This window comes from Micromys minutus, assembly GCF_963924665.1.
Source record: "Micromys minutus genome assembly, chromosome: 3".
Classification (NCBI taxonomy): Eukaryota; Metazoa; Chordata; class Mammalia; order Rodentia; family Muridae; genus Micromys; species Micromys minutus.
In genome coordinates this window covers 17,465,807-17,489,841 of record NC_137972.1, presented here as the reverse complement: position 1 = coordinate 17,489,841, position 24,035 = coordinate 17,465,807, and the positions used below count along the sequence as shown (strand labels likewise).

At 36.0% G+C, this 24,035-nt stretch overlaps 2 protein-coding genes across 2 annotated transcripts; both read left to right on the top strand.

Moving 5' to 3' along the window:
* Positions 1-1,360: 1,360 nt before the first annotated feature.
* Positions 1,361-6,851, top strand: LOC308419253 (killer cell lectin-like receptor subfamily E member 1; the record flags this gene model as incomplete). Its single annotated transcript, XM_080914897.1, has 6 exons — positions 1,361-1,541; positions 3,529-3,621; positions 3,890-3,928; positions 4,575-4,720; positions 5,752-5,852; positions 6,740-6,851. The coding sequence occupies 6 exons, from the start codon at positions 1,361-1,363 to the stop codon at positions 6,849-6,851; spliced, it is 672 nt and encodes a 223-aa protein (XP_080771023.1).
* A 5,231-nt stretch (positions 6,852-12,082) lies between these two features.
* LOC308418409 (natural killer cells antigen CD94-like) lies at positions 12,083-20,031 on the top strand (the record flags this gene model as incomplete). Its single annotated transcript, XM_080913760.1, has 8 exons — positions 12,083-12,201; positions 13,174-13,262; positions 14,176-14,265; positions 14,562-14,654; positions 14,801-14,863; positions 16,262-16,413; positions 18,362-18,465; positions 19,911-20,031. The coding sequence occupies 8 exons, from the start codon at positions 12,083-12,085 to the stop codon at positions 20,029-20,031; spliced, it is 831 nt and encodes a 276-aa protein (XP_080769886.1).
* Between the last annotated feature and the right edge of the window lie 4,004 nt (positions 20,032-24,035).

Sequence of the window (24,035 nt, the reverse complement as noted above, 5' to 3'; positions counted from 1 at the left end):
ATGTTGGTTCCGGGAAGTCCCCTGGAAAAGCCGTTAGTGTTCTTAACTACTGAGCTATCTCTCCAGCCCTGCTTAAGACATTTTAATTGAAAATAAACACTAATCAGAGTACACAAGAAAGCAAGGTTTCATTTTATTTGAGTTTTATTCCCAATCTACAGACATCAAGGACAGACCAAAGTAAGGCTACCATGACCTCCAGCTTGGTATAGTAACCTTCAGATTTTCACAGAAAAGCTTATCTGGAACCTGATTCACAAGTAAGTGACTGCATTCTGGTCAGTGTTCCCACAGAGAGTCAAAATTAGAAAAGAGCCTACAATTAAAACTTCTTCCCCCTTTGAGGTTTAGATATTTTGATATTTAATCTATCTTAGGTTTTATTTGTTTTTAATAGAACTTACTTAAATACTGACACAGTACAAAGTTACTATCCAAGAGTCACTCATACTAGTCTCACCGGGGTAAACAGTGAAAAACATGTCTTACCTCCACCTTCTAATTACAGACTGTATGATGGTATCTAGGGGTATCAGTTACAGCCAGAACTCTCAGAATTCTAGCTGCATAAACTGAAGTTACATGACTCATTAGCTGGTCTTCATGGTGTGATCTTAGAGGAGGTGAGTTCAGTGTAGAGTTATAACTTGGGCTCAATAACTAGTTAGTTTGATAAATCACACTTCTTGAATAACAAAACAGATTTGAAAAATTTCTCAAAGCTATTTTTATCTTTGAAACTGTTTTAATTAATTCTTTCTGTTCTTTTATCGTGCTTTTGTTTTTGTTTCAGTTTTTTGTTCACTTGTTTATATTTTGGTTTTGGGAAACTTTCACTAAGTAGCCTTGGTTGGTCCAGAACTTGCTATGTAGACCAGGTGCTGGCTTCAGTGCAAGAATCTGCCTGCCTTTGCCTCTTGGATCTTTGATTTTTTTTCAGTTTATATGTAAGCAAGAGTTCCTATTTTTCTTCCATTATTTCATTCTTTCTTCCTTTCTCCTTATTTCCTTCTCTCTTCCCTTTCTATATTCCTTCCTTCCTTCCTTCCTTCCTTCCTTCCTTCCTTCCTTCCTTCCTTCCTTTCTTCCTTCCTCCCTTCCTTCTATTCTTTCCCTGCCCTGTCTCATTTTGTGCATGTGTGTGTGTTGCTAGAGATAAACTTAGTACCTTATATATGTAAACTTAGTACCTTATATATGTAAACTTAGTACCTTATATATGTAAGGCAAGCACTGTACTAATAAGCTATGCATCCAGCCTAGTCACATTGATTTAAGAACTTTACTAAAATACGCCTCCCCAGATTAAATATACTAATATTTGTATTCCTTCCCTCACAGCATTTTTGTCTTTATAAAGATGAATGAAGCACCTACAACTTGTTCTACCCTAAATGTTAATTCCCAGCAAAAGAGCAAAGCAAAGAACAATGCTAAAAATATATTTCATTCAATTGAATTGCCATCCACTGAGCAGAGGCAAAAATACCAAAAATATCTTAAGAAGGATGAAAATACAGCAGAAGATATCATTGGTGATGGTATAGTATTTTATTCAATAAATACAGAGAGATTGTTGAAAATCAGGTTAAAGTTAAGGCTTGTTAGATACTAGGAATATACAAAAAGTGAGCAGAAAGAACACTTCCTTCCTCCCCTCCGTCGCTCCTTTCTTCCTTCTTTCCTTCCTTCCCTTCCTCCTTCCCTTTCTCCCTCCTTCCTTCCTTCCCTCCCTACCTCCCTCCTTTCCTTTTTTCTTTTTTCCTTTCTTTCATTTTCTTTTGTTTCTTTTTTCCTTTCTTTTATTCTGTCTATTTCTCTCTTTTTTCTTTATGAATCTAGAAAATGAAGTATCACTTTGATCTATATTATAAGAAAGACCAAATGGGGGGCTGGAGAGATGGTTCAGTGGTTAAGAGCACTGACTGCTCTTCCAGAGGTCCTGATTTCAAATCCCAGCAACCACATAGTGGCTCATAACCATCTGTAATGAGATCTGATGCCCTCTTCTGGTGTGTCTGAAGACAGTGACAGTGTATTCATATATAATAAATAAATACATCTTTAAAAAAAAAAGAAAGACCAAATGGTCAATACCACAATAATTAGAGTCATCTAGATATATCTTACATTGTTTGCTGTTAAAGTGAGAATTACTTTAGCCTTGAATTTGAAAATAAACTTTTGAGAAGTGAAAGGATGAAACTGGACACCCTGGCTACAGAATTATAGAACTTAAGTATAAAAAAAATGCAGATAGCTGTCTATGGCATTGGGTTTTGGAATTTTTTTCTGGGGCATTAGGACTTTGATTGAACTAATGGGTTTCTGACAAGGGTATTATGTTCAGGAGACTCTGAAACTTTACTCTCATAGTATCTTGAAACAAACAAAAAATGAATACATTTCCTTCAGACTTGGAATTCAAAACAAGTTGGATATAAGCAAAAGTAAAATCAATTCTTCGTGAAGGTTTCATGAATTTAGTGTAGTTATAGGTTATAGCTTGTTTCTGGAATGTTCCTCTGATTGTCACAGGCTTGCCTTAAATGTCTGGAAGATCCAAGCTTAGAAAGATAAAGAAAGATTAGGGATTGTCAAAGACAAATTCATAGATTGCTAAATAAGGAAGCAAGAAAGGAAAGAAGAAAGGAAGGAAGGAAGGAAAGAAGGAAGAAAAGAGAAAGAAAATCCAAGTTTAAGTGGCAATGTGCTAGGAACCAGAATGCCTGCCACCTTCATCTTTAGCCTCACCTCATTTTTAAAAGACAGGGAGGGACACTATAAAAGTGGAGAGATTAGAAATTGAATTAATTTTTTATGGGAATCCAGGTAGTTTGAAAAGTCAACCCCAAATGAGCAGAAAACAAAATTCCATTGCAGTGAAGCATAGGCTTCTATAGAACATTCACTCAGCCTGTCCACTTTCGTTCTGTTCTCCTGAGAATAATTCAGAGCTAAACCAATCTTTTTTTTTTCCATTTATATTTCAAATTGTATTCTTACTCAGCTCCCCAACCACACTCACCCTCTTCATCCTAAAGAGGGTAGTAGAGAGTAGGGTTTGAGGCCAAATATAGGAATAAAAGGTTCAGTTCTATTAATTATTTCAATCAAGAAAAAAAGCTTTTAAACTTCAATTTCTGTATCATACAAATTGTGAATTACTCACTGTTGTTTTTGATTTATTTTTATCCAGTGGAATCCATATTTCCTATATTGACTATTGAACTCTGTTTTAAATTAAAGATAAAACTAGTCATATGGGACATTTCAGATACATTAGTTTGCCATACGATGTTAAATAAGTAAATATGTTTTTGTTGTTTAGGCATTTTAAAAACTAATATGCCATCATTTGCTTTAAACCTTGGGTGAAAATATTTAACAGGATGGCTATAAGAATAAGAAGGCAGTCACTGGAATACTCTGCTAATGAAAGCAACCCCTAGAACAACCTTGTTTATCCCATCTCCTCACGCACACTACCCAATGGCTTTGATACCACTCTTGGGTTTACCTTTCTAGGGAATTGCTCACTTCCGTGGAGGCTCATCTCAACTGTGCTTTGTGCCCTGTGCCTTCTCCTGATGTCTGCAGCCATGGTGATGTCTACAAATTGTGAGTTACTCTTATCTTTCTCCCAGGCAGGTTTGCAGCAACTTATCAAATTCCTCCCTGGCCCTGGGCATAGTTGAAATGCTTGTCTACTATGTGTGGGACATTGGCTTGGATCTCTGGTAGCATTATCAGGAAACAACAATGAAAGCAACATAATTTTTAATGTTGTCTCTAAAATTACTTATTTTTTATTCTAGAACAGATTATTATTAATTCTGTTGATATGTCAACCTAAAAGAACTAATTGTGATCTGAACTATTTTTGTAGTATCTTCTAAAAGATCATCTTCTACTATTCAGCAAAAAGGTAGGTGTGATTACCTATCCTAGGTACACAGATTCAGTCAGAAAAACAGGTTTATTGCTTATATTACCTCCATGAGTAGCAGACTGTCTTCACAGGCAAGACATGTCAGAATAACTAAGAAAGGTCAGCACATGGTCCTAGATCTTTAAAAACCTACATTAATATGGAACAGAGGTTTTTGGATAACCACATACAATTCAATACAGAAGTACTGTTGGTGTTATTATATACGTCTGTATAGAGCATGAACATTCTGTGAGATTCCATGGTTTACTATGGGAATAAAATTATGTAAGAACAAATTTTTGAAGACCAATTTCTTCAACAATGACTACAATAACAACAACAAATTGAAGAAGTAAAAAGGTGTTTCCACTCTGACCTAGAAAAACGAGTGGCTCTGCAGTGAGAATGGATCAGTCTCAGCAGAAAGATGTTCTACAAAATAGAAATGGTCTAAGCGTTCAGATGAAAATAAAGCAGAAGTATGTTTTCCAGTTTGTAGTTTTACTATAATGACTTCAATTATCTTTATAAAGTATTGTTAAAATATTACAGTGGGCAAGCTTTCTGTTTTGAAACAAGGGGAAAGCACTTTCCGGGTTTGTGACTCTCTTCAGTAGAGTGACAGGCCCTCCTTCTCTAGGAGTCCATCATTCCTGTCCAGAGAACTGGGTCTGGTTCAGGTGCAGCTGTTATTACTTCTCCAAAGAAGAGCTAAATTGGAGGGAGAGTCACCGTGCCTGCTTGTCTCTCAACTCCAGTCTAATAAGGATGAACAAGGAGGAAATGGTAAGTTTCACAACTGTGAGTCATGAGATCCCTGCCGAGGTTAAACAGGTTAAATGGGACATCACTTACACTTGCTTAAGTGTAGCCCTAAATCCATGGTTGAGGATAACACCGTTCTAGCTTTTGTTGAATGCTTTATGTCAAGTAAACCTATGTATTATGTGAAACAGATGGAAATAGTGAAATTATATTTGGAATAACACTTCATGAAAACAAATTAAACCGAGGCATGATGGCACAGATATGTAGCTCCTTCTGAACCAAAGATGTGTAATCCCATCTCCTTGAATCACAAATTCAAGGCCCATCTAGGCTATAGTGCAAGTTCAAGGCAAGCCTATGCAACTTAAAAAAAATAAAAGCTTCTCTTTCTCTCTTAAAAAATAGGAATATAGGACACTGAAAAAGGTAGCTCAATAATAAGACGTTTGTCATAAATGTGGGAACAGAAGTTTTGTACCATAAATAAATAAATAAATAAATAAATAAATAAATAAATACGTGTAATAAATTCAGAAGGCAATACTTGTTTTCAGTAACAACTCAGTGGTGGGGGGAGAAAAAGAAAAACATAACAAAATGGCACTGCAAACCCAACATGGTCAAGTGACAGTAACAGATTTTTTTCTAACTCCAGCAATAATGACAGAATAAAGTTAAAGTTTCTATGACATGCTTCTTCAATACATAGTCTCTTTATTAGATACCTCAAAATATCCCTGTAAAGTGAGTCTCCAAGAAACCTATGCAAACGGTGTAGAAAGTAAATCACATTCTCGTCTCAAACTCAAAGCAGTCCTTTTTGCTCACTTTCTTTGCTTATTTTTCAAATCTCCCAGGAGAACAGAAAATTTATACTTTTCATAGCTTGGGTATGTCTTGTAATACAGCATCTTGCATATGAGGCTTCAGACTTCAGACATAGAATCAATATATACAGACAGAGTTACTCTTTTAAAGTCACCTCCATAGAGTTGATGATGAGAAGGTAAGGACGAATGCCATAAGTATCTTTGTTTTCTCACTTTCAGGATTTCTTCTCTTTGAAGTCTTTCTTTTGGGTTGGCATTTACTATAATGAAACTTGCAAACAGTGGCTGTGGGAAGACCATTCAGTCTTACCCTCTGGGATGTAAGTAGTCACATGGCATCAGGTTTTTAGAGAGCAGTCCCCAGTCAGATGAAGATTATCGTCACACAGTTGTCTTGACACCCTCCTTCCTGATTGGATCCACCCTCTTTCTGATTGCATCCACCAACTATCAGTTCCAACAGTCTCTTCCCCCCACCTCCACACCTAACCCCAGGAAGAAGCGTTTTTTGCTGCCTACTTAGAAAATTATAGCTTTAAATAGCAACTCTTTTAATTTGGCTGAGGATAAGTTACCACATCTTCATTTAGCATGAATTCCTTTAATTCTAGGGTTCAGGAGCAACCTCCTTAGTTCAGTTTCCATCCTCTGGCCTGTCAAACCAATGACCTCATTATATAAGATCTAACGTCAACCGCAATATGGCATTAATACCCTCCTGGTCTTTGATATTGCATTTATCATGAGACCAAATGCTGTAGTGCCTAAATGTATATTTAGCTGAGTTACACACAGTTTGTTTCCTCTATTTTATTTTATTTTTTTTTATATTTTACTGTGACGTCATGGATCTAAGGTAGGGCTTTGATCTTGTCAATATCCTGCTCTTCCCCTGAGCTACACCTCTCAGGACTACTCAGTCTTATTCATTTTTTTTACTTTTAAATTTGCCTCTTTCTACCTTGACAACCAACTGACATCCTTTGCCCTTAGGCTCTTTCATAGTTGTAATATTCATTGATTTTTACAATTATATACTGATTTGATAACTTTGTGATTTAGTACCATTTTACTGGTAAGAATTACAAGCTACGGAACTCCTACGTGGCATTTTTAACATTTATATGTAGAGCAACAGTTCTATATTCTCTTGGGCATTTGAATGCTATATAGTTTCATGATAACAGTTTAATTTCTTTCATTTTAGGTTTTCTAGTCTTGAAGCTTACATGAAAAAATTCTGTGCATCATATAAATCAAAAGAAATTTATTTGGCAGAAACTTGTACAACCAAACTGTTATATATTTGCAAGAAGTAGCATATATAGTTCTACAAATTCATAAATAAACTTCTTAATTTTTGTCTGGCGTGCTTATTTTATGAAGAAAATATGGCAAACGTTTGCCTTTCCTTAAATAAAACTGTATTCAAATATATTTCAGTGCCATTCCTTGCTGATGCTTATGCTAACATACTTATTGTGTGCATTTTAAATTATACTGTAATAAATAATTAAATTTATTAATTATTTAATTATTAATTAATAAATAAAAAATAACAAGGCAAAGCTGATGAGTTCAGGTGAAACTGCAGCATACTCTACCCCGTATAAAGCTTGCTTTCTTAGCGTATTTTGACATATTATTGACAGTGTGTTGATTGCATCCCAGGGTCTCCAGGGTAGTAGTAGACTGCACAGAGTAGAACTCTGGCAACGGCCTTCAAGTCTGAGGGTCTCCAGATGGTCTAGCTCTCTAACTGTACTGAAATGCTGATAATAACATCTAAAAAGTTCTAAAAACTTCCTTGTTATTTCTGAAGGTAAATGGCTGCTGGTTTATGAGATTGACTCCCGGAGCCTAACAGCAGAGGGTTAAGGAATGTGGTCTTTCTTTTATTTCATAGGGAACTGAGTAGCTTTAACTTTCAACCTTCTAGTCAAAAGTGTTGGGAAGAAATAGGGACACTTAGAAAAGTGATTATAGAGTTTATTAATAAATTGTAAAAAGTTTACTATGAGGGCTTCTAAGGATAAAAGTAGAAATATCCTAAGTGGGGAAAGGGAAACTTTCTTCTAAGCAAGAAAAGGCAAAAAATTCTAAGAGAAAGTATTTTTCAATCTCTTTGTCCTCAATACTTATACATCATTCAGAACACATGATCACATGTTTAAAAGTTCATCACAAGTTCACACAAAAATTAATCTTAAATTGAAATAGAAGTTTACAACAGAGAATGTTTACCTGCATATCCATTAGAAGTAATTATCTGGCTAAACATCCATCACCTCTTTCAGCTCCACAGATTCAATTTAAGTTGAAAATTGTAACTAAGTTATTAGGGAAGTTTTATATATATAAACCCAGTCAATAATTTTTATGACCTTTAGCTAATTGTTTTCCAACCTTTTGGGATGGGCTCTGAGTAGGAGAAAGTCTGGTTACTATCTAAGAGCAATTAACTGGTGACACTTGGGAGACTAGCTGAGTTCTCACTGCAGTTTTGACTATCAGAAAAGGACCTAATAGCAGCTCCACTGTAAAAGAGCTTAATAAACACTGATATAATTTTAGAAATTCTTATAGGATCATTGTTAAGACTTAAGTCATCTATTTGTTTATATAACATCACTACATCTTCATAGACCGGCAGAGCTCTGCTCCAGAGGGGTGGGCTAAAACCTAGTTCTTGTTATATATGTTTAATAATAACCAAAAAAGCATATTAATAGCAGGATTCTTTTCTAAAATGAGTTCTCTTATGACCTTGCCAAATAAGAGTGAATCTATCGCAGATATTATAATAATCTGAAGCAGATCATCTCAGGAAGATCACCCGTTAGTATTCAGTGTGTCCTTTTAGGGCTCCTATTATGACACGCACAGCCAGGCAAAGAGTGATGTCAAGTATTTTGGTTTTCCTCAATCGTTTTGTGTTTTATCCTCTGTGTCTGCAGTGGCCTTAGGAGTTCTGCCTCTAGGTCAGTATCTCTAAAACATGATGTTTTCATCTCTTGGATCTGAATAAAACATAAACCTTAAAACAGCTTTAACCCCAAGAATCTTAAATAAGTGACTTCACATTTATAACTACACAATATGCTTTACTAACTTTAAATTCTACTTCTTTAAAGAGTTCGTGGGGAATATTGAATTTAAAAGAGCAATCACCGGCACATTTTAGATTGATTTTACTTCCGATTTTTTGACTTCGTTGGCAAAACTGTGCCTCAATTAGGCTATGTTCCGTGCAATCCTGTATTTAGTACCATTTCCATATTGAAAACTCACCTGATCTCACCACACCATATATGCATGTAGCATTCCAGTGTACTCTAAATACAGAAAATTATTGTCAAGTCGTAATGATGAGATGAAGTAAGGTGTTAAAAACTAAACTATTTTTTTTACTTATAAAAGAATTTCTTAATCTAAGTATGTGAGTGTTGAATTATTATGGAGTGGCATAGCCATGTGGCTGACTGGTAAACTTTATGACAATACTGTGTGGAATTCTACCGAATCCTTCTCCAGCCATTGCCTGTTCTTTATCTCCGCCTGAAGGTGATTTCACCCCTGGGTTCTCTGGGAGGAGACTGTGAAAGGAACCTGTTGAAAACAGTGACTGGTATTTACAGTCCACTCAGTGTTTCATGTTCATTGGGTTATATTTGTGGTTAACACTTTTTTTTTTTTATAAATCTTCCTTTTATAGGGTAAATATTGTTATGGGCTCAAATGTTTCCTGTGGCCACACTTTACAAGAGTCTCATTAGTGTTGTAGTTACAGTGATAATGATCAACCACAGCCCCACTTACAAAACCTACTTATGGCCTTCTTTTTCTTCCCCTACTGTGTCTTTTGCTACTTGGTCATGGCAGCACTTTACTCCAGTAGCTTTTGTAGTATACTTTTATTTTTAAGGCAGAGCATTCCTCCTATAAACCACCTTCTGTTTCTCCTCTATAATACACTGTCACACCAAGGCTTGGACTATTGTTTCAGGTGACAGTACTTCTGTCATTGGACGTATTCAGCAGTATGCACTGATATCTTTCAGGCCTACCTTTTATATTCATGGAATGAACTGAGCTATTGACTTAAGTCGGACACAAATAGAGGTTGGGCTTCTTCCAAAATTCAGAGAAGTACTTTAAGAGACCATCTCCTAAACCTGGAGCTCGGAGCTCAACAGCTAACAGTGCTTTCTGTGCTTCCAGAGGACCTGAGCTCGGTTTCTAGCATCTAAGTCTGGCGGTTCACAATGGCTGAAATCCAGCCACAGGGGAATCTGATAACTGTAACCCTCACAAGTAATCACATTCATGCATCATACCCCCCACATCTAGCTTAAAACCTAGCAAAATTAAATCCTTTTAAAGAGTCAGTTTTTAATCTCATTGTAGCCAGTGATTAGTGGCCATTGTTCTGAACCAGGCATGCTAGCTGATACAGGTAGTATTAGCACTTAGGAGGTTGAGACAGGAGAATTATCTCGGACTTCATAGTGAGCTCCAGGAAATCCTGAGATACAGTGAAATTCTATCTAAAAATAAAGAAACATGTAGACTGACACTCACTTTCAAAGGGAAAGGTTAGTCTCCTAAGGCTGCATGCTGAGCTCTGTAGTAACCTACCTGATTCTAAGTTTCTCTCTGGGTACCCTTGTGACTTTTGTTCTTAGTTAGGGAATCTTTGTACTTTGTCCCATTCAATTTTCCTTCTGTTCAGTTTTTCTTAGCAGACAGTGATCTGGGTTAATAATTTAGATGATTTACCAAAAGGCAAAAAACAGACTCAGGGCTATGACACTGAGACTTACTCCATGTAATTGCTGGAGTTCTGGTTGCCAAGAACTGGGCAGTCTGTCAACCTTGCTGTGATATTTCAGAATGAGGACCCAGAGACTTACCAAACTCACCACAGTTAAACTGTTTTCAGCTACCCAAGAGGTGAAGAGACACAGCTCTTTCAGGAAGCTCTCACATTTGCTTAGATGGTCTCTGTGGTGGTTTAACTTAATAGTTAGAAGTGTACATTTGGGACTGAAATTACAAAGTAAATTGTATATGCTATTTTACTCTGGCTTTATAAATATCCTTATACCCTAAACAACCAAGGGGGATGTGAATATCTTTGTTAAAGTTTCCATCATGTCATATTAATCTAGACACTTCCGGGAAGAAATCACTTGGGTAAGATAGTCACATAGACAGGGTCATCGCAAAGAAGGAATTTGAACATCCCACACTTGTATGACATCACTTCTCCTCCAGGGAGAGTGAAGTGTGACTGAACAAGGTATGGGCTTCTGCTTTTATTTTCTTAACTATCTGTTTAGCTTTGTATGAGAAATAAGTTCCTTGCTACTTTTAATTCATTATGAACATAGAAAGGTGGTAGTTTATCGTGCAGTGTCTCTGGTTAATATCCATGACTAAATCTGCAGACAGTACGGAATGATATTATTACATGTGTTAAAAAATAAGACAGGAGCTAGCACTGCAAGATTAGTACACAGCACACCAGAAGGCAGGTCAAACGTGGTATTGAATTAGGATGGCAAGCATTTCTACGCTGTAAATACTTTCTTGCCTGGATGGTAGGCACTGAGTAGTTGTTTCAAAAGGACTTTAAAGAAATGCAGAGAAAGGTTCTGCAAAAACAGTCTTAGTAAATTCTGAAAATGTTTTATTTCTTGGTTTGTAGTAGGAAGAAAGATTTTTCTTAGAAAATAGGCATAATTTGATAAATTTATAATTCATAAAAATAGTAACATATCTTGAAAGATAATTTTGTGAGAATGAAATGGCCTTAGTCATCAATAAAACACATTTTATTCAACCTTTTTATTCTTTTCTATTTCAATACACATGCATATTCTTATATCAGTTCAAACTGACTTTGAACTTTCACCTCTGCTTCCCATACACTGGGATAACAGCTCTGTGCAGTTGTGCCTGGCAAGAAATGACACTACATCTAATTTGAAAATTAATGCAGCCTAACGAAAATATGTAATATGTAAGAGGATTAACAAGAAAAACCTGCTAAAGTTTTGGAGGTTTTTCATTATGATGATTACAAGACACTTTATGGAAGGCCAGAATCTTCCTTTATATGAAGCCTCCATAATGGAATGTGCTGGGCAGCCTGGTGTAGAATGGGAAGGCCCAGTCTCTATAAGGAACGGGGTATTTATGAATATCTCCTTTGGAATGCTTCTTAGCTGTTCTATAGTCTTAGGTGTACACGTCGAGGTAAAGAAAATACTCCATTGCTCATATCTTTAGTTGGCGTTAAATTTCCTTTCTCACGTCTTTCCTCAAGTTTCAAAGATGTCGCTATTAAAGCCACCACTTGTCTTGAACAAATAATCTTTGTTCAAAGGGCAGTAGACATAAGATCATAGGACACAGAGGGAAGAGATGAATCCTGGAAGAATGTGCTATTGTCTGAAACACATACAGTCAAGCTCAATATTCCCACTGAGTATTTTGTACATTATGATATGCTCAACAGTCTACATTCTCTGGGATCAATGCTAACATGGCTGAAATGTATTTAGTCCTGATATATGTCCATAAAGGCCAGCCTAATTTTAAGTCAGCACTGTGTACTCCCATGTGTGGGAACAACAAGGTTCCCAGTAGTTCTAAGAGGAAAAAGTAAAGGTCATATATAGAGGGATGCAGAGAGTATTTTATCAGATATTCACGAGAGATGATTGGGGAAGTTGAGCTCTGTGTTGAGTGGAGATGAGTAGGAGGGATGGCATGGTGTGAAAACAATTCAGTTACCTGTGTACACAATGGGAGCATAATCCAGTTGAGTTGGTAGCTTAGAAATAATTAAAGGGGAAGTTAAAAGTGTGCACTGGGGAGAGAAAGGTGGGGAAAGGAAGAAAGGCGAGGAAGGAAAGAAAAGTGAGTAAACGCAGTAATACTGAATATCGATTTTATTCTATCTGGTTCTTGCAGGTTGTGGTGGGGTTCAGTGATCAAGATTCAGAAACACAGAACAAGACAGGGACATTTCAACCAGTCTGTAGTAAAGAGGGGAAATGTCAACCCAGGATGCACAAATACAAGAAGGGGCTTGGTTTGAGATACATTCCATGTACGCTTTGGTAAAGGACTGGGTATCAAGCTTAAGTAACTTTAGTCAAATCAGCACTACTGTGCCTCAGTTTCCCCACTATCAAATTTGGTATTTTCTTTGTTAAGCCATCAAAAGCACATATTTTGGCAGATAATATGTGATTTAAAAATTGTTTTAACACAAAGTAGATAAGTATTTGTTGTTATAAAGTTGGAAATTCTGTGTGGCATTTTATGATACTAAGTGAATTGACCACAGTTTATACACCTTTACCCCTAGCTTTTAAACTGCCTTTAGGTACAGCTTTGATGTGTGCACACCGAAAACTGTCTCCCTCCAATCTTATTTTGCTGTGGTGTCTTGTAAAAAGAACTAAAAGAGCAAATTTCCTGTGTTCAGTGGTTCCTGGGTCTTGTTCAAAGTTTCTGGTCTTTCTTCTGCTCATCCCCATGCGTATCTGTGTACCACCAACAGATGATTCAATAGCATCACCACAACAGTGTTTCTTCCTCCTTTAATGCTCACCGTCTCCTCCTTAGCTTCCTGCTCCGCTCTGTAATTCACGAAGTTCTTTATAAAGCACAAACACATCTCTGCACCCTCCTTGGAAGATCATTTCTCATGGCAGGTACGTGTGCCCCTGTCAGGAGATGTAATAGCAATGATAAATTAGTAACCAGGAAGGTTGCTGCACGGACTAACTAATGTCAAGGCAGGTTTAAAACATAAAACAGAAAGTGCATCAGCAGTGGATATTTTTAGATGTTCTATGCCTTCTGTGTTCATCGTTTTCTCAATTCTGGGTTTTGAAACTTGAAAATGATTTTATAAAGTGAACTCTTTGGTAAACCTTTTCTAACTGAATTAGGAAGTGGGGTCTACAAGGTATAATATTAAATTCAGAATAAAACAGAAATAAAATGGTTAACTCACATCACATTTCTGACATGAGAATAGAGATGGCTGAATATTAAGGACACTTACAATTTTATAAATTTGCTTTCTGTTTGTGTGCAAAAATCACGGTTTCTCCGACACTGTGTACTGTTGTTTGTAGTAGAAATAGTTTTGACAATGTTATGTTACTAATACAGATTGATCTAATACCGAAATATCATAGCCAATAAGCAAGTAATTTTGAATATAACCTAAAATAATGTTGCAAAAACAGAAATTTAAAGGCTGGCTTTGTGTCATAAAACTAAAACCCAGATCCCCAATGAAACAGAAAGGATGAGGGTGTCTTTGTTTCATAATTCAAGGTGCTGCGAACTAAATCCAGATCCTCTGTCCATACTTGGTATGAAACCTCCCACCATATCAGGTCTAGAAAGTGCTGCTTTATTTTTCTACATGCCTCAACAAGCCACTAGTCAAAATACGGTCTGCATTCAGAGGGAACCTATTTCATGATGGTATGAAATATGATAACTAATAGATTCTAGGTCTCGAGAATGCTCTGCTTGATTTTGAATAGGCACTTTACACATTAAGAAAATAACATTGTGATTAACCCGTTTTGAATCATGTTTCTAACACAGAATTTTTTATTCATGACATTCTTGAGAGAAAACAATGTCTGCTAAGCAAGCCCACCAAGCATCATGACTGCTTGAGGATATATTCCAACGGTAAAGTTTCACTGCTGATTTAAAGAGTCAGTAATCAATGATTCTAATGAGGCAGAAAATGTGTATGAGTAACCTCCTCAAAGAACAAGGCACACCACTTCAAGAGATTGCTAATGGGTGATGTTCGGAAGGAACATCTTCTTTCTCCAGTGTTTCACTGGAGAGGTGTCTGGGTTAGCACAGGAAGAAGTTCTCAGGTTCATTCTTAGTGGTTTTTGTTCTTAAGAATGCCATCTTCTCTGTTTGTATTTTAATCTGTTAGTCATTAATCTATGTGTATGGTATTTTTTTTATAGTTTCTAGGATTACTCGGTGGAGGTTGATGTCTGTGATGTTTGGAATAAAATGCCTTTTCTTGACGGTTACTTTGGGAATTTTGGTGAAAAATTGTAAGTGTTTCTAAGTCAGTTTATACAAAAAATATTCAACATTCTAATGAAATAATTTAATAATAAACATTTAATTTCTTTAATGCGTAATATTTTATTTCACAAATACATGTCAAACTAAGTAAATCTATAATAATTTCTTATAGCATTTACTATACAGAACATTCAATCGACATCTTCTCCAACCCCCATTGTAGAATTTCCAAAAGGTAGGTTCCATTTTTTTCCACAAAGTTCATGACTCAGAGAGTATAACACAGTAGCTCATTTTCTATGTACAGCATGGTTTCAATGAGAAAATTTGTCCCATTTTATTGTTCTGTAGTAAAAAGTTAAATAAAATTATGTTGAATCAAGCATGTAAGCCAGCTTAAGAAATATTTTCTATAAAAATTATGTAGAGCAGAGGTTCACTTTTTCCTCAGAGTTTTAGACGTTTTTGGTAGGTTGTCATCTGGGCCTGTTATTTTTGCACCTAAGCTTAGACATTGTATCATTGTGGAAGCATATGTAGGTGCAGAACCACTTATGTCGTAGCTAGAAACCAAAAGAGAGAAAGGAGAAAATGAAGAGGAGTTTCCACTCTTCATGCAGGACCCTCCCCCAGTACCCTGAAAAAGAGCCTCTCTGTTCTTCATGATTGTTGCCTCTTCACAAGTCGGGTGAAAATCTTCTTGTACATGGGTTTTTGAGGAAAATTTCAGGTTCAAAGTCAAGCATACAATTGTCATAATTTTCATGAAAGAGACGATACTAGTCTGAAGTAGTACATACATGTTTCCTAATGAGTGTTCATGAGTAGTTAAGTGGCAGCACACATTACAGACAAATATTATTTTGCATTTTCTAACAATGTATGCTTTCATAATCTTTCCTTTCTACAGCTCATGCAATTCAGTGTAGACATCTCTGTAATAATAGGCCTTACTCATAAAGAATAGACCCAAACTCTATTTTAATATTTCTTTTCAAATGCTCCTCAAGTTCATAGCTTTCTGACGTCACAGTCAATTTTTATCTTATCTCAACTTTAGTGCCATTTATGTAATAAAGATTTGAGTACCTACTATGTGTCATGATGTTTATTACTGAGGAAGAGAGGTGCTGAGGATATATTGTCACCCCTAAACTGTCTGTCAATCAGATCAAAAGCTAATTGGCTTAGATATACTAATTTTTAAAAGAAAATAGCAGAACACATAAAAATTATTTTAAAGTAATATACCCTTCTGTGACTAAAGGAATTGGTAGAGAGACATCCCTGTGAGTCTCTTTCCTCTAGTTTCTCTTACATTCATAGCTATCCTAAGCTGTGGGTACATTCTCAAGGTTCTTCTGGCTCCAGTTCCATCCTATTCTCTGTCATAGTCAGGGTTTCTTTTATCTTCTAGTTATCAAAAAAACATAATAGAGAGTTGAGAATGAAATCATTCTGAATCTGTCTCTGGAATACCTTCTCCATTAGGCATAGTGTTTGGATGAACTGTGCCAGAATGTGAGGTGTATAACACATTCTGAAGGAATGTGTGTAGAAAAAGATATGAAGAGCGAATAATTCTTGAAAATCAAGGAAGTTGAAATCTGTAATGCTGTGCATTGACTTTTAGTTTCTGAATGCTGTACTTGCCTGGAAAAGTGGATTGGGCATCAATGCAACTGTTTCTTCATTTCCAAAGAAGAAAATTCTTGGAAAAGAAGCAGAGATTTTTGTGCTTCACAGAATTCCAGTCTTCTTCAGCCCCAAGCCTTGAATGAATTGGCAAGTACTGGTTTCTTACATTCTTTCTCAGGTACAGCTTGTGCTACCCGATTAAACTGACCACTCTCACACAAGTCTTTGTTACCAGGTAGGCAATGATGGCTCTGTCTGAGCTCATGACCCTCAGTTTGATGTACCTGAAACATACTGTAGAAAACCTACAAAACAGTCTTCAAAGATTTGTGTTATAGGGGTTAGTATTTTAATGGATTTAGATGCTAGTGTGCAATCGCCCCAACTTTTCAGAATTAATAGGTTAGTATTTTTAACAGTGCCAAAAGGAACCAAAAGAAGAATTTTTAATTATTATTTACTGGAGCAGAATTTACCTCAGGCACATGTTATATGGCTCTTTTCCATCTTTCTGGAATGTAAAAAGTAAAACCAATAATGGATTATATGATCATAAATTACTCAAATCATAATTGTTGTTATTGTGTGTGTCACAGGGGATTGAACCTGGGAATTGAGGCAGGTTGGGAAAGCACTTTACCTTTTTGTCTTTAAATTTACTATGTGCTTTGAGACAGATGCAGGTATTTGTGGCTTTTCTTTTTTCCTTTTCTTTTTATTTATTTTATTTTTTTATTTTTTGAACAACTTTATTTTAAAAAACAAAGATAAAAGAACAAATTTTCAACATTTCTGTATAAATGTATACGAATACATTTTTGTCAGTGCTTGGCTTTTTTTTTTTCAAAGGTTTGATAGTGTGCATTAAGGTCTTACTAGTTACAATGAGCAAAAAGTACATGTAAAACAGGATGTAACCCGGAATTAGTCAACGTTTTCTTGGTGTGTAAGGATTGAGCATAATGTTTTTTTTTTTTTTTTTTTTTTTTTTTTTTTTTTTTTTTTTTTTTTCTTGAACTTCACACAGTCTGTGGGTTGTTTCTGGGGTATTAAAAGCTTCCTGGGGTTAGTATCCCATTATTAGTGACTGCATATTATGTCTGTTCTTTTGTGACTGGGTTATCTCACTCAGGATGATATTCTCTAGATGCTTTTCTTAAGAATTTGGTTAAGTCATTGTTTCTGATAGCTGAGTAGTACTCCATTGTGTAAATGTACCACAATTTTTGTATCCATTCATCCACTGAAGGACATCTGGGTTCTTTCCAGCTTCTGGCTATTATAAATAGAGCTTCTATGAACATTGTGGTGCATGTGTCTTTGTTGTATATTGGAGTGTCTCTGGGGCATATGCCCAGAAGTGTAATAGCTGGATCTTCATGTAGTACTATGTCCAAATTTTTGAGGAATCACCAGGCTGATTTCCAGAGTGGTTGTATCAGTTTACAACCCCACCAACAGTAGTAGAGAAGTGTTCCTCTTTCTCTACAACCTGGCCAGCATCTGCTGTCATCTGAGTTTTGGATCTTGGCCAATCTGACTGGTGTGAGTTCTTTAAGCTGCCTTTAGAGACTCAAAATGAGCCTGTTTCAGCCTCCTAAGTGTCAGGTACTATATATAGGCTTGTACCTCCAGGGTCATCTTGGAAATTATTCAGCTCTTATGAAGAAATTCTCAAGTTGCCTGTGCCATGATCATGTTGAAGAAGTTACAAGATGCTGGCTGGCACTGTGGTCATATTTGATCTTTGATCCCATGATGGGACTATAACCCAGAATGGAAGTCACATCCTCTTTATGATCATTTTCATCTCTCAAGAAGCAAGATTTTGTGGTGTTTTTCCACATTAGTGGTTGGCCTCATAACTGAAAAAATTTAAGGAATGTGTTAATGCCTCACAAAATCAGAAAATCAGAATGATTTCAACCCAAGTCTGAATCTTATTTTGAATGTTTTTTATGTAGTTGATCTCAGAGCATATTCACATTTCAACATGAGCACCCACAATCTGAATCTTATTCTGAATGCCTTTAAAATATATTGATCTCAGAGCATATTCACATTCGATCAACTTGTCCTTTCTGTCTCTAAGTAGAGTTTTATGAGCTTCAGTCAAACCTTCTTCTGGATTGGCATGAAGTATAGTGAAGAAAGAAATGCCTGGCTGTTGGAAAATGGCTCAGTTCTCTCAAAGGTTTTGTAAGTATATGGTTGTTGGGGGAGTTTTGGAGTATGTTTTATAAATGTATCCTACCTATGATTGTTGGAATGTCACCATTGGGATTCAGAAATCCAACTATCTTGTATGGAACATGAGAATATACACACTTTCAAAGGAAAGAGCAGGATAGGCGTCACTGCTCTACCCAAGACATTCAAGTTTTTGCTCAAGTGATATGAACACGGAGTGCCTGATACCTTCAGAGAATTTTGGTCTTTTTATTACTGTTACATAATACGAACACCATATGTGTCAGTGCATTCTCAGGTGCTCTCAGAAACCGGCAGGCCCAGAGAAAACAGAACATCCATTTTTGTTGTTTTGATACATCCCACTCTTTATTACCTTCAAGTATTCAGCAATTAATTTTTATATGAATGTTATTCTTCGATCTCACTCACAAACATGAAATATAGAGACTCATATTGTGACAAAATTATTTTTATGTTCTTTTCTTTATATTAAGTCAACTCCCAAATGTGTATATATACACACACATAGACACATTGCATTATATATGATATATTTTCTTTTATACAATGCAATCTGATAACAGCTTTCATTCCTCTATCTCCTACCAGATTCTCACCTCCCCTCCAAAAAAAAAAGAAAAAAAAAAAAAGGAAAAAACTATACAAACCACATTTAAGAGCAGTTCCCATTACCCCAGCAGTACTTGACCAATCAACAAGCTCAGTGGTATTTTTGCAGGGTGTTTTATTTTGAATGCTTTGTCAGAGCACTTTTTTCTTTAATCTTTTAGATATTACTTTTTCTTTGTTTTTTTGTGGGTTTTCTGTGTCTGCTAATACTTATGTCTCAGCATTTGCATGTGTTTCTTGAGCTCTTACTTTGGTTCTTTTATTTATTTATTTATCTATCTATCTATCTATCTATCTATCTATCTATTTATTTATTTATTGTTGTTTATTTTGTTTTACCTAATTCATACAATTCAAGTAGAAGACTAACATATTGTCAAAACCATTTCTCCCTAAGCATGGTGGTGCACACCTTTAATCTGAGCATAATCCAGGCAAAAGCGGTCATATTTCTTTGAGTTTGAGGCTGGACTGGTCTAACTAGTGACTTTCAGGTCAGCCAAGGCTGTGTACTGAGACTTTATCTCAAAAAGCAAAACTAACAACTAAACTATTTCTGACAGAGGGGGAAGCCTACGAATAAACACATAGCAAAACCACACCTAGAATCACATTCTGTGGTTTTAGTGCTAGTGGTCAGTGCTAGGGCTTTCATGGAGTGTTGTACTTCAGAACTGTGAAAGTCAATGCTGGAAGACAAGCAAAAAGACGAAACAAAATTCCGATAACTACCTCATGTAGTTTCCCACATTCAGAGTTAGTAAAAATAACCTTAAACATTCTTACTGTTTTACATGTTAACATTTTCTTCTTCATTACAGATTTCCAGAGTTCTCAAATACTAGGCAAGAGGCCTGCATTGTTTATAGCCCAAGCACAAAGTTTTTTGTTGATTCATGTGAAAGTAAATATCATTATATCTGTAAACAACTTCCTATTTAAATGTTTCTTGAAGCAAAGGATATAAATACGAAAGGCCCAGGATTACTAAAGTTAGCAACTGAGCTCTCAGTATTACTACCTTTCCATCTTGTTTCTGTAGAATGCTTCTGTTTCCTAATGTATCATTTTCATACATCTGAACCTAATTAATTTCTGCTTAAAGACTTTTTTACACCTGTGCATAAAACTAGGATAAATTAAGACACTTTTTATAAATATTGTGATTTATGAAATATAATTTTATTTGCTTATTCTTGTCAAGTTTCCTTGGAAATATTAAATAAAATTTATTTCAAGCCAAGCCATGTGTATCACTGTGGTTTCCGTGTTTGTACCTGAGATGAGTTTGACGGACATGATCACTTCACAACAGGAATTCTAGTCGGCCATGAACACAGTGGCAGGTCCTTTCATCTCCTAGCATCTTCTTAATTTTTCCCTCAGTATTTCAAGGTTTTCAGTTTAGAAGTCCTATATGCCTTGGACAGATAGGTTTCTTTCTTTTCTCCCCCCTTCTCATTCAACTATTGTAAACAGATTTGTTTTCCTGATTTTTTTCCCAAACATTCTTTATGAATATTTAGAAAAACTACTGATTGTTTTGTTGATTTTGTGTTCTGCTGTGTGCTGATAGTGTTTCTCCCATTCAAGATTTTTCAGATGATGTCTTTAGGATCTTTTAAATACAGAAGCATGTTATCTGCAGATGTATGTTGTTTGATTTACTCATTTTCTAAGTGTATATCTTTTATTTATTTTTCCCTGAATTGTTTCTATGATTTCAAGCACTATATTAAATTATAGAGACCCTTGTCCCATTCTGATTTGAAATGAAAAAAATGTCAGTTTATCTCAATTTATTGTCATTCTGGCTATAGGTTTGTCATGTATTAAGACATATATTATACTGAAGTGTGCTCCTGATATTTTGGATTTATCTAGGTTTTTGTTATATAATGGGAAGTTGATTTTATCAATGGTCTTTTCTTAATCTGCAAAATTGAGAACAGTGCAAAAACATGTTAAAATGAAATATTGCTTTATTTCAGTATGTATTTGTTGAGAAAGTTTAAAAAAATGAGTAAATTATGTGTTTTGACCAACTTGTAAGATCTACAGCAGTGCAGAATTGAGTAATTTTGTTCTCCATTATATCCAAGTGAATAACCATGGAAAAGCAACTGAACAGAAAACAGTTTATTACTTAAAGTCTAGATCATAAGGTAATATTAACCCTTGTCTTTCTCTTCATCTGACCTAGAAGGACCCAGTGACATTACCATTAACAACCCTGTTGAGCACACTGTGTAAGGAAGAAAGACTGAAAGACAATCTGCAGGGACTGATGTCTGCTCTTGTCTCCTGTGTAATGAACAAGATTTCTTTGCGTGGACTTTGTAGCCCAGGGGAAACTTACAAATAAACAGTCAGTGTCTTTGTGACGATCAAATCCCTTGGGCATTTTTAGTAGGGCCAGTGAAATAGCCCAGATAGTAATTCCCTTCACACAACATTAGCATGATTTTGGTGGTGTCAGCTAAATATATCCTGGGTAGAACAAGTAGTTATGAAGATAAAAATAGAAAAGTGAACTATTTATAATTGTCTGAGGAACTTCCCGATTGATTTCCAAAGTGGGTTTTACTAGCTTGCTGTCCCACAAGCAAAGGAAGAGTATTCCTCTTTCTCCACATCCTCACCATCATCTGCTGTCATCTGAGTTCTTTATCTTAGCCATTCTGACTGGTGTAAGGTGGAATCTCAGGGTTGTTTTGATTTGCATTTTCATGATGACTAAGTTGATCATTTCTTTAGGTGCTTCTTGGCCATTTGGGACCCTTCAGTAGAAAATTCTCTGTTTAGGTTTGTACACCATTTTAAATAGGGTTATTTGGTTCTCTGGAGTCTAACTTCTTGTGTTCTTTGTATATATTGGATATTATCCCTCTATCAGATATACTATTGGTAAAGATCTTTCAGCAATCTGTGGGTTGTTGTTTTGTCCTATTGACAGTGTCCTTTGCCTCACAGAAGCTTTGTAATTTTATGAGGTCCCATTTGTTGATTGTTGATCATAGGGTATAAGCCATTGGTATTCTGTTCAGAAAACGTTCCCTTGTGCCCATGAGTTTTAGGAATTTTCTTACTTTCCCTTTTATTAGATTTAGCATACCTCATGTTATGTGGAGGTCCTTGATCCACCTGGAGTTGAGCTTTGTAGGATGAGATAAGAATGGAAAAAATTGCATTCTTCTACATGCTGACTGCCAGTTGAACCAGCACCATTTTTTGAAAATGTCCCCCCCCCAATGGATGATTTTGGCTTATTTCTGGCTCCTCAATTCTATTCCATTTAATACCTGCCTGTCTCTATACCAATACTGTGTGAGTTTTATTCACTATTGCTCTATAGTACAGCACAAGGTTAGGTATGGTGATTCTCCCAGAAGTTCTTCTGTTGTTGAGAGTAGTTTTTACTATTCTGAGTTTTTGTTATTCCAGATGAATTTGAGAATTTCTCTTTTTTTCTTTGTGAAGAATTGCATTGGATTTTTGATGGGCATAGCATTGACTCTGTAGATTGTTTTTTGTAAGATGGCCAGTTTTACTATGTTAATCCTGCCAATCTATGAGCATGGGGGATTATTTCACGTTCTGAGTTGTTCTTCAATTTCTTTTTGCAAAGACTTAAATTTCTTGTTATACAGATCTTTTACTTGCTTAGTTAGATCCACAGCAAGATATTTTATATTGTTTGTGACTATTGAGAAAAGATTCCTTTCCTATTCTTTTCCTCAACCCATTTATCCTTTGATTAGAAGAAGGCTACTGATTTATTAGAGTTAAGTTTATATCCAGCCACTTTGCTGAAATTGTCTTTTAGCTATAGGAGTTCTTAGTAAAATTTTTGGGGTTGCCATGTATACTATTATATCATCTGAACACAGTGATATCTTGAATTCTTTATTCTCAACCTGAAGACTCAGCTACACAATTTCTGGGCCTATATGCTTAAACATATAACAAGAACACTTGCCCACTATGTTATATTAGGCTTATTTAAAATAGTCAGAATCTGGAAACAAACCAGATGTCTCTCAGGAGAAGGATGAATACATAAAATGTGGTACATTTACACAATGGAGTATTTCCTCAACTATTAAAAACTATGACACCATGAAATTCTTAGGCAAATGGATGGAACTAGAAAATATTATCCTCAATGAGGAAACCCAGTCACAAAGGAGCGCACATGGCATGTCCTCACTGATAAGAGAAGATTATCCCCAAAGCTCAGAATACTCAGGATACAACCCACTAACAATAAGGAACTTAAGGAGAGAGGAAACCAAAGTGTGGATGCTTCAATCTTACATAGAATTGGGAGGAGTGGCACAAAATAATCACAGAAGGTAGAAGGAGGGAGGGACCTTAAAGGGAGAGAAAAGGATGAGGGAAAAATGAGGGACAGGATCAGGTATTGCAAAGCACAGGAGAACAGTACAGAGGACCAGGAACCAAAGAGAAATATGTAGCATTTGGGGATAAGGAACTGGCAGTAACCACTAGAAAGTCCCAGATCCCAGGAAAGCATGAGTCTCCCAGAACTAAACTTGGATGACTTTAGCCAAAATATGCAACAAAGTGAAGATAGAACCTGTAGAGACCACCTCCAGTAGATAAGCATGGCCGCAGGTGAGGGATGGGAACACCACCCACTTCAAAATTGTTAACCCAGAAATGTTACTGACAATTTGAGTTCTTTCTCTGGAACCCACATCCTGGAAGGGAAGAATTGACTTCTTCGGGTTGTCTCTGATGTCTACATGTGGGCGGTGGCATGTGTGCCTGTGACAACATAATAAAATTTAAAGAAGAAGAGGAGGAGAATGAGGAGGAGAAGAAAGAAGAGGAGGAGGAGAAGGAAGAAAAATAATAAGAAGAGGGGAAGCTGTTGGTAGGATAAGAGGAGGAAGAAGAACAAGAAGAACAACCAAAAGAAG